Source organism: Rhinopithecus bieti, unplaced genomic scaffold, assembly GCF_001698545.2.
Source record: "Rhinopithecus bieti isolate Rb0 unplaced genomic scaffold, ASM169854v2 scaffold_22, whole genome shotgun sequence".
NCBI lineage: Eukaryota > Metazoa > Chordata > Mammalia > Primates > Cercopithecidae > Rhinopithecus > Rhinopithecus bieti.
In genome coordinates this window covers 1393929-1405029 of record NW_016803136.1, presented here as the reverse complement: position 1 = coordinate 1405029, position 11101 = coordinate 1393929, and the positions used below count along the sequence as shown (strand labels likewise).

Sequence of the window (11101 nt, the reverse complement as noted above, 5' to 3'; positions counted from 1 at the left end):
AAAAAAAAAAAAAAAAAAAAAAAAAAACGGAGAGTACTTTGCTATCTAGGTCAGGTCCTGCAACCAGGAGGTTATTTGTGTCCACTCCGGCTCCATCTGCTGCCTGCTCACTTCCCCTTTACCCTCTCCTGTCCCCACAAGGGGAAATCCATTCACTCCCCTATTTGGCTTATATCTGGCTTATTATCAGCGTCCTGCGAGATTTGGGAGAACTTGAAGCCGATGGTGAAGTGGGGCTTTGCCATGTGCCAGCTCAGGCACACGCTGCTACTTCTCTCCGCGTCATCTTAGCCTTCACAGAGCACTGCAGTGTCTGGATGGCCATCTTCTCACACCCGAGACCCCCCTCTGAGATTCACACTCAGCGCTCCATCGCGAAGGGCCGGGGGAGTGTCCGTAGTGCTGGTCCAGCCCCGACACAGTCCCTAAAATGTGCCTGGTGTGGCTTCTGAGTCTTGAGCCAGTTCACGTGCTGTCTCTTGAAACCTGACTTCTCAGAAGCACCCGGCTTCCTCCAGGGAGGCCTCTCACCTCTGCACGTTCTGTCTCCACAGAGGCGAGAAGAAAAAGAAGAAGCGGGACCGGCAGATCCAGAAGATCACCAATGCCATGCGGGCCTTCGCCTTCACCAACCTGCTGCTTGTGGGCTTTGGGGTGACCTGCCTCATTCCCAACCTGCCTCTCCAGGTGGGTATGGGGAGTGAGAGAGGCCGGTGGGACGTGAGGCAGTAAGAAGGGACATGTAAAGGCTCCAAAGTGTGTAATGTTTCATGGAAGCCGTCAACAAAGCAGGTGGTGACTTTTTTTTTTTTTTTTTTTTTGAGACAGAGTCAAACTCTGTCATCCAGGCTGGAGTGCAGTGGTGCGGTCTCGGCTCACTGTAACCTCCGCCTCCTGGCTTCAAGCGATACTCCTGCCTCAGCCTCCCGAGTAGCTGGGATTACAGGTGTGCACCACACCACCACGTCCAGCTAATTTTTGTATTTTCAGTGGAGACGGGGTGTTGCCATGTTGGCCAGGCTAGTCTCGAACTCCTGACCTCAGGCGATCCACCCGCCTCGGTCTCCCAAAGTTCTGGGATTACAGGCGTGAGGCACCACTCGGCTCAGATGGTGACTTTCATTCATTCCATTCAACCGAGCAGCCCAGCAGCCCTTTGTCCTCTGCGGAGGGCCTGTTCCCTGCCAGACTCTGTGCTTGCTGCTGGGGTGAGCTGGACACCTGGATTGTCTTCTGCAAAGGGGACTCCTCCCCAGGAAGGCATGTCGATCTTAGTTTTGGGGTCATCTTTCTTAACCATGGATACCACCATCATGCCATTTCCTGGAAGTGTGTGGGGTCACTGTATGGTTACTTGTTTTGTATCAGCTCAAACAGCTGGAATCTGACATCCAAAGAGGTCTGGCCAATCTGTGGTGTTGGTGGGAACATCTGCTCCCCTGTCACCAGAGTCTCATGGGGTTTCTACACTGAACAGAGTGGAGGAAGACCTTGGTGGTAGCTTCATATCTGGATTCAAAAGCTTCATTCCAGGCAGGGTGCGGTGGCTCATGCCTGTAATCCCAGCACTTTGGTAGGCAGAGGCAGGTGGATTGCCTGAGCTCAGGAGTTTGAGACCAGCCTGGGCAACTTGGTGAAACCCTGTCTCTACAAAAAATACAAAAATTAGCCGGGCATGGTGGTGCACTCCTGTAATCCCAGCAACTTGGGAGGCTGAGGCAGAAGAATCACTTGAACCTGGGAGGCGGAGGTTGCAGTGAGCTGAGATCGTGCCATTGCCCTCCAGCCTGGATGACAGAGCGAGACTCTGTCTCAAAAAAAAAAAAAGGCCCGGGCGTTGGTGGCCTCAAGCTGTATCCCAGCACTTTGGGAGGCCCGAGACAGGGCGATCAGCGAGGTCCAGGCAGATCGAGACCCAATCCCTGGCCTAATAGAGTGAATGAACCCCCATCCTCTACTCAAAAAATACAAAAAATTAGCCGGGCGAGGTGACTAGGCGCCTGTAGTGCCCAGCTACTCCGGTGAGCGAGGCAGGAGATATGGCGTGAAACCGCATGGGAGGCGGAGCCTTGCAGTCGAGCTGAGATGCGCGGCCCACTGCACCTCCCAACCAGCCCTGGGGGACCATGAGAGACTCCGCCAAAAAAAAAAAAAAAAAAAAAAAACACTTTGGGAGGGCCGAAGTGGGTGGCATCGACGAGGCAGAAAGTGTCGAGACCAAGCCCTGGACCAAGCACAGGAAACCGCCATCCCTCCTACTAAAATCTACAAAAATTAGCGCGGGACGTGTGCACATGCCGGTAATACCAGCTACTCCAGGAGGCTGAGGGCACGAAGAATTGGTTGAATGCCGGGAAGTGGAGCTTGCAGTGATCGAGATACGCCCACGCAGCTCCAGCCCTGGGCGACAGAGTGAAGACTCTGTCTCAAAAAAAAAAAAAAAAAAAAAAAATCTAAATGTCTTTGCCAAACTTTTGAGGCTTCTGAAACCTGATTTTTGACAGAGATTTTGAGTAAGGTGGACCTTATCACCTGCCTGGCTCCACCCACTGGTCTGTGAAAGTGGTCCAGCAGTAGGTTTTGGCCAAATCCCTAAATATACAAATGGTGGAGGGACACAAGGGATGCTCTTGCTTCCAGAGAGGTGTAGCCTGAGTCCAGTCCAGATGGTATCTCGGGTCAAGTGCAGGAGGGAAGTAAGAGTCCCTCCCTTTTTACAGGTGGCCTCGAGGCACTCTGAACACCCAGGTGTGCCCCACCGTGGGAACTGTTGTGTGTACGTGCTGACACTGGGTGTGCAGAGCGCAGTGGGCTGTGGAACATTCGTGCCGGCCCCGGGGGCTGCTGCATCCCTCCGGCCCCTCCCTGGCCTCCTGGGCTGCTTTCTCTGCAAGACTGGCAGACCTTTGCCCTAACCACCTTGTTCAATCAAGGGGCGGTGCTCAGTGGGGACAGTCAGCTTTTTGTTTTATGTAGTTCTCGCTGAAAGAAAAGGTGTAAAACGGCAACAAGGCATTTGAGGTGGAGAGGCCTGCACAGCGCGTGTGTGTGTGTGCGCGTGTGTGTGTGCGTGTGTGTGTGCGTGTGTGTGTGCGTGTGTGCGTGTGTGTGTGCGTGTGTGTGCGTGTGTGCGCGCGTGTGTGTGTGCATGTGTGTGTGTGTGCATGTGTGTGCGCGCGCGCGTGTGTGCATGTGTGTGTGTGCATGTGTGTGCGCGCGCGCGTGTGTGCATATGTGTGTGTGTGCATGTGTGTGTGTGCATTGTGTGTGCATGTGTGTGTGCGCGCATGTGTGTGTGCGCACGTGTGTGTGTGCATGTGTGTGTGCATGTGTGTGTGTGCGCGTGTGTGTGTGTGTGCGCGTGTGTGTGCGTGTGTGTGCCCCCACACTGGGCACAGCCCTCTTTCAACACGGCAGAGAGCAGTCCCTGCCCCTCCACCGCCCACATTCCTGGGAACAGGTCCTGGCTGCTGAGCGGGATGGCAGGGCTGTGTACAGAAGACAAGGCAACCACAGGGACCTGGTGGCCAAGAGGACGGCTCTTGTGCCGGACAGGGATCGTTAAAAAGTGCCTCTCAGAGCTTGCGAAGCCTGCCAGCAGCAGCCTTCCTGGGCAGGGACCCTCCCACAGACAGCGACAGAACTTTACTAGGGACCAGCCTGGACAATATGGCGACACCCTGTCTCTACTAAAAATAAAAATTAGCCAGGTGTTGGGACGTGCACCTGTAGTCCCAGCTACTCAGGAGGCTGAGGTGGGAGAATCTCAGCTCACTCACTGCCCCCCAAGAAGTTGAGGCTGCAGTGAACTGAGATTGCACCAGTGCACTGCAGACTCCAGTCTGGGTAACTGGAGTGAGACCTTGTCTCAAAAAAAAAAAAAAAAAAAATTAGCCGGGCATGGTGGTGGGCGCCTGTAATCCCAGCTACTCGGGAGGCTGAGGCAGGAGAATCGTTTGAACCTGGGAGATGGAGGTTGCAATGAGCCGAGATCACGCCACTGCACTCCAGCCTGGGGTGTAGAGCGAGACTCTATCTCAAAACAAAACCAAATGGTCTGGAACTCCTGGGCTCAAGCGATCCTCCCAGGTCTCCCAAAGTGTGGGGATTACAGGCGTGAGCCATCGCACCAGGCCAAGAAGTGATGAGTTTTCAGAGTTTTGAATATTCATTACCTTTATTTTAATATAATTTATTTATTTAGTCATAAATTTATGTAATTTAATTTTTTTTGTTTTTTTGGTTTGTTTGTTTGTTTTGAGACAGAGTCTATCTCTGTTGCCCAGGCTGGAGTGCAGTGGCGTGATCGCAGCTCACCACAACTTCCACCTCCTGGGTTCAAGCGATTCTCTTGCCTCAGCCTCCCAAGTAGCTGGGAATACAGGTGTCTGCCACCACACCTGGCTAATTTTGTATTTTAGTAGAGAGGGGTTTCACCGTGTTGGCCAGGCTGATCTTGAACTCCTGACCTCAAATGATCCACCCGTCTCGGCCTCCTAAAGTGCTAGGATTACAGGTGTGAGCCACTGCTCTTGGCTTACAATGTAATTTTTATTATTTTTTATTATTATTTGTTTTTTGAGACAGAGTCTCGCTCTGTCACCCAGGCTGGAGTGCAATGCTGCGATCTCAGCTCACTGTAACCTCCACGTCTTGGTTCAAGCGATTCTCCTGCCTCAACTTCCCAAGTAGCTGAGATTACAGGTGCCTGCCACCACACCCAGCTAATTTTTTTTTTTTTTTCTTTTTTGAGATGGAGTTTCGCTCTGCCGGCCCAGGCTGGAGGTGCAGTGCGCCGGATCTCAGGCCTCACTGCAAGCTCCGGCCTCCAGCGTTCACGCCATTCTCCTGCCTCAGGCCTCCCCGAGCTAGCTGGGGAACTAACAGGCGCCGCCACCGTCGCCCGGCCCTACGTTTGTTTTTTGCTATTTTTAGTAGAGACAGGGTTTCATCACGTGTTAGCCAGGATGGTCTCGATCTCCTGACCTCGTGATGCACCCTGGTCTCGGGCCCTCCCAAAGCTCTGGGAATTTACAGGGGATTACAGCTTGGGCAGCCGCCACCGCCCGCCCGGCCTCAGCTAATTTTTTATATTTTTAGTAGAGACAGTGGTTTCGCCCATGTGTTTCGCCATGTTGGCCAGGCTGGTTTCGAACTCCTGACTTCAGGTGATCCACCTCCTCGGCCTTCCAAAGTGCTGGAATTACAGGCGTGAGCCACCTTGCCCAGCCTATAATTTAATTTTTAATAATGACTGTGTTAGGCCAGGTGCAGTGTCCCAGCACTTTGGGAGGCTGAGGCAGGCGGATCACAAGGTCATGAGTTTGAGACCAGCTGGGCCAACATGGTAAACCCTGTCTCTACTTAAAAAATACAAAAATTAGCCAGACGTGGTGGCGTGGGCCTGTAATCCCAGCTACTCGGGAGGCTGAGGCAGGAGAATCGCTTGAACCCAGGAGGCAGAGCTTGCAGTGAGCCGAGATCACATCACCGCACTTCAGCCTGGGTGACAGAGCAAGACTTCTTCTCAAAACAAAACAAAACAAACAAAAAACGACTGTGTTAACGACTGGCTTTTGCAAAATTTCTGAAAATTCACGATTGGCTTTGGAGGAGGGGTTGAGCCGACTCCAAGCTGACACTGCCCCTGGGGTGAGGGCCCCAGGAATTGGAGGGTGGGGGCTGAGGTGAGTGTCCCTTAAGGCCTTCTGCTCACAGCCTCCTTTCCCTCCCCCAGATTCTCTCCTTCATCCTGCACACAATCGTGCGAGGCTTCATCCACTCTGCTGTCGGGGGCCTGTACGCCGCCGTGTAAGTCCTGGAAGCTGCAGGTGGCCTGGTGGGCGAGGGTGTGGGAATGGCCGGGGGAGGTTGCTGGTGGGACTGAGACTCTGAGGCAGGGTCAGCTTTTCCCAGAAGGGCTCATCCTGCATCAGGGGACAGGTAACCAGGATTTCTGCTGGGTGTGTCAGGGAAAGGCCATATCTTGTAGGAGGCGGGTCAGTGGGCAGACAGTTGGGTGCCCACAAGCCTTGGCATTCAACACGAAGTCAGTTCCCCCAGCCAGGGTCAGGCACCTGTGCAGCTCATTATGGCCTCAGGGGCCACTACAGCCGAGTCCTGGGGCTGGCCCTGGCTGCTCACTGGGAAGGACGTGTAGGTTCTGGCTGCCTGAAACTAAATGCTGAAGTTCAAATGGCCCTCATCACGGGCAGCAACAGGGGTCATTGAGTCCAGAACGCACCAGATGGGCTCCATCCAGAGCCTCAGTGCACCCAGTTCCGGCCATAGCTTTCTCCAGCCCTGGTTAAAATGAAACCTGTATCTTTTTCCAAGAAGCCCCAGAAACATAAGGAACCATAGCGGTTCCTCCTTCTCTGGCTCAGGCCTTGACCCCAAAACTGAAACTCAAACATCACCAGCCACAGTCTCTGACGTGGGTCCAGTTCATTCCTTGCTGGGACTCCTTTCCCACCTCTGCACCAGCAGAGCCTTACTTGTGCTAAGATTTAGCCTGGAACTCTCCCAATTCCCGTAACAGCCCCTGGGGCCATCCCAGCTCTGCCTGCCCTCCGCCTGCCCCTCTCCAGGCCTGGAGGAAGCTGTGGCTGCCCTGGCAGGGTCTGAGGGAGGGGGCAGGATCTGTGGTGCTGAGTTTCCGTGATTACTCAATGCTCCTCTGGACGAGGGCACTGAGGAGCCAAGCCCAGCCTCCACGCTCCTCTCTGGGCCTGTTTCCCAAACCGCAGGTCCCTGCTGGCACCACGCTTTCCACTCAGCTCAGCCACCCAGAGGCCCCAGGCACAGCTGAGTGGGGTGGGCCCTCTCCCCAGAGTCTGGGCCCTGGGGCTGGTCCCAAAGAGAAACACGGCAGAACTGCCCAGCAGGGCCGGGTGCGGTGGCTTGTGCCTGTAATCCCAGCACTTTGAGAGGCCAAGGCAGGCAGATCACGAGGTCAGGAGTTCGAGACTAGCCTGGCCAACATAGTGAAACCCTGTCTCTACTAAAATCACAAAAAATTAGCCGGGTGTGGTGGCGGGCGCCTGTAATCCTAGCTACTAGGGAGGCTGAGGCAGGAGAATTGTTTGAACCAGGGAGGCGGAGCTTGCAGTGAGCCGAGATCACACCACTGCCCTCCAGCCTCGGCGTCAATGCAAGACTCCATCTCAAAAAAAAAAAAAAAAAGAACTGCCCAGCAGGAAGGAATCAAGGGCTGGCACCCCACCCTTCTCTGGCACCAACGGTGCAGCCCGGGGTCACCAGACACCTGGGGCCAAGCAGAGCCCAGGAGGGAGGATGGCTGTGAGCTGTCGCTTGCCCGGCAGGTACCCCTCCACCCAGTTCGGCAGCCTCACAGGACTGCAGTCTCTGATCAGCGCGCTCTTCGCCCTCCTGCAGCAGCCGCTGTTTCTGGCCATGATGGGTCCCCTCCAGGGAGACCCTCTGTGGGTAAGAGGGGTCGGGGGATGGTGGGTCATGGGTACCTGCCCCCTTCTGCTAACTGCGAGCTGCAAGGTACCACTTGGTGGGCTTCAGGGCCCTGAGGACAGGCGATTTGGGAGTGTTGGTTAGGATCGATTAAGAGTCCCTTTGTGAATGGCGGCCAGGCAGGAGAAGGAATGTGTCCTCTCTGGACCTGATTTGGGGGTAAACAGAACAGAGTTCCTGGGCCAGGCGCGATGGCTCACGCCTGTAATCCCAACACTGTGGGAGGCCGAGGCGGGGGGATCACTTGAGGTCAGGAGTTCAAGACCAGCCTGGCCAACATGGTGAAACCAGGTCTCTACTAAAAATACAAAAATTAGCCAGGTGTAGTGGCAGGTGCCTGTAGTCCCAGCTACTCGAGAGGCTAAGACAGGAGAATCACTTGAACCCAGGAAGCGGAGGTTGCAGTGAGCCGAGATTGCGCCACTGCACTCCAGCCTGGGTGACAGAGCGAGACTTCGTCTCGAAAAAACAAACAAAGAAAACAACCAAAAAAATACAGTTCCTGTTCCTGCCTCACCCCTGCGAGGGCCAGAATTCCTCACCAGGTACCAGGAACTTGTTCCAAGCCCGAAGGTTCAGATCAGCCCGTGTTCTCTGGGGGCCCAGGCCCCGAGGACGGCCACGTGGCCTGTGAAGAGCTGGGCATTGGGACGCTGGAATACGGAATGACGGGCCCTGGGACCTTGTGGGCCTTCCTGTTTCGTTCCCGCTCCACCCTGTGACCTCCCCTTTCCAAACCCGGAGGAGGGTGGGTCTGCAGCCTCAGCCCACTGCCACGCCCTGTGATGCGCGGCCTTCCTGCCTCCCCAGGTGAATGTGGGGCTGCTCGTCCTCAGCCTGCTGGGCTTCTGCCTCCCGCTCTACCTGATCTGCTACCGGCGGCAGCTGGAGCGGCAGCTGCAGCAGAGGCAGGAGGACGACAAACTCTTCCTCAAGATCAACGGCTCGTCCAACCAGGAGGCCTTCGTGTAGCAGCTGCCGCCTCGGAACTGCGGTCTCCTGCCTGTGCTTCAGTGACTGACCCCTGTCCTGCCCCTCCAGAGTACCCCACGCACCCCCAGGACCCTCGCCATCTCCGTGCTGGAGTTCACGCTCCCTCCCGGGGCCCTGCCTCAGAGCTCTGTGGTGGAAGGACAGGAGAGGGCCCGGGACATGCGAGTTTTCTGATGCCGAACGCAGGGGCTGTCCTGACTTTGCTCTGCCGCCCCCTCCAGGGACCCAGGGCCTGGGGTCTCTGTGGTGCCTGCAGGAGGAGCCAGGAACACCCGGCAGGCAGGCGCTCTCCCGCCAGTGTCTGGATTCTGCCTCTTGCCAAAGCAGAGGGGGTTGCCATCCACTGCCTGCCACCTGCCCCTCAGCTGCATGCCCACGGCCACACCTGCCTGAGGACAAAGGCTTGCACTGTCTCGCCCGCGCCTGGCCCCTCACCCCCTCCCTGGCCAGTCTGAGGCTGCCTGAGGAAGGAAGGACCCGCTTCCTGTTGTTGGTGCTAACTCCTTTGTAATTCCAGCCCCCTGTCGCCTGTGCAGGGCCCGTCCACCCCTTGGAGGCCAGTGGAGAAGCCCCACCTGGCTTACACCCTGGGGAGGGTTTAGTGGGCTGGGTAGACAAGGGTCGCCAGTGGCTCCTTGCCTCCTCCCCCAGGGCCTACGCCGGGGACATGTTTCCACTGCCACCCTCGTTCCTGTCTGCCACCTGAAGGGAATTGAGGACCGCCGCCAGGGCACCCCCTACATACACACAGCTGCTTTTGTGGGGGTGGACACAAGGCTGTGGCCAGCAGACACGGAGGTCCAGGTCAGGGTGGGGATGTGGGTGGGTCCAAGGGGTGTATGGGGTCAGGGTGGGCTCTAGGAGTTAGCCCTCATCCCCACTGACCAGGTGGGAGCCGCCAGGCCTGCAGGCTGGGCCAGCGCCCAGGAGCCATCCTGGCACGGGGCCAGGAGCTTGTCCAAGGCCACAGGCCCACAGCACCCCCTGCCGGCAGGCTGCGCGGGGCCCTGGAGCTGATGCCGGGGGAGGCCTGTCCGCCTGGCCCACCAACCCACCCACCTTGACCGCCCCCAGAAGTGTGTCTTGAGACCTCCTGGGCGTGCTTAGAGGGGTGAGTTGATGTTTGGATTTTAGTTATTTTCTCTTCAGTTTTATCAGACTTCTTTTTTATAAAGCAATAAATCCATTTTCCTCCTGGTAAGGGATGCCCCTTCTAGCATATCAGTTAATAGCTGCATGTGCCTATTTTGAGCTTGAGAAGAAAAGGCAGGACAAGATTCTCTGCCACCGACCAGCTCCAGCCGTGCCCAGCTGCTCTTCGTCTCTCTGGGGGACTGCTGACTCGGGAGGGACAGTGGGCCAGGAAAAGACCTTACCCCCCCACCCCCAAACAAACCGGGCTTGTGCAGACACCTTAGAAGTGTGAACCACCCTCCTCTGCCGATTTTCCCAGCCAAACAGGCGAATCCTGGTCGCTTTCCATCCCTACGCCCTTCCACAACCCTGAAGCTTCCCGCTGTGTTCAGGACGTAGGGGGAGCCCAGGAGAGCTGCAGGCTCAGAGCAGTTCAGGATATGGGCAGCAGGGAGGGGGATGAAAGGAGAGGAAAGGGCAGGTCCAGGCCACATTCAATCTCCTCATTAATAGCTTGGGTGCCTGGAACACACATCTCCTAGGCTTTAGTTCACTCAAATATTTAAAAAAAAAAGGCTGGGCGCAATGGCTCACGCCTATAATCCCAGCACTTTGGGAGGCCGAGGCGGGTGGATCACCTGAGGTCAGGAGTTCGAGACCATCCTTACCAACATGGATAAACCCCGTCTCTACTGAAAATACAAAATTAATCGGGCATGGTGGTGTGCGCCTGTAATCCCAGCTACTCGAGAGGCTGAGGCAGAAGAATCGCTTGAACTGGGGAGACAGAGGTTGCGGTGTGTTGAGATCGCACCATTGCACTCCAACCTGGGCAACAGAGTGAGACACTCTGTCTCAAAAAAAAAAAAAGAGAACTAGATCAACATGTCCACTCTTGAGAACACTCGTTTTGTGATGTTAGTGGTTATTCTAATTTTCTTTTTCTTTTTTCTTTTTTTTGAGACAGAGTCTCACTCTGTCGCCCAGGCTGGAGTGCAGTGGCGCAATCTCCGCTCACTGCAAGCTCCACCTCCTGGGTTCAAGCAATTCTCTTGCCTCAGCATCGCGAGTAGCTGGTGTGAGACACCATGCCCAGCTAATTTTTTTTTTTGAGATGGAGTCTCACTCTGTCACCCAGGCTGGAGTACAGTGGCGCCATCTCCTCTCACTGTAAGCTCCGTCTCCCGAGTTCACGCCATTCTCCTGCCTCAGCCTCCCTAGAAGCTGGGACTACAGGCACCCGCCACCACGCCCGGCTAATTTTTTTGTATTTTTAGTAGAGACGGGGTTTCACCGTGTTCGCCAAGATGGTCTCGATCTCCTGACCTCGTGATCCACCCACCTTGGCCTCCCAAAGTGTTGGGATTACAGGCGTGAACCACCGCGCCCGGCCAGTTATTCTAATTTTCAAGTGTTATAGTGAAATTTGGGAAAGGCTGAATTAAAGTCAAGCCTGTTTCCTTACAGCCAGCACTGACAGCACTTT

The 11101-nt window shown here is 55.5% G+C and overlaps 1 protein-coding gene across 1 annotated transcript in view; it reads left to right on the top strand.

Moving 5' to 3' along the window:
• SLC43A2 (solute carrier family 43 member 2) overlaps nt 1-9700 on the top strand; it is a 56242-nt gene extending 46542 nt beyond the window's left edge. Inside the window, 4 exon segments of the mRNA XM_017866257.1 lie at nt 555-687; nt 5738-5811; nt 7326-7449; nt 8299-9700. Of these exon segments, the coding sequence (XP_017721746.1) occupies nt 555-687; nt 5738-5811; nt 7326-7449; nt 8299-8460 (493 nt within the window). The 3' untranslated portion in view covers nt 8461-9700.
• The last annotated feature ends 1401 nt before the right edge of the window (nt 9701-11101 follow it).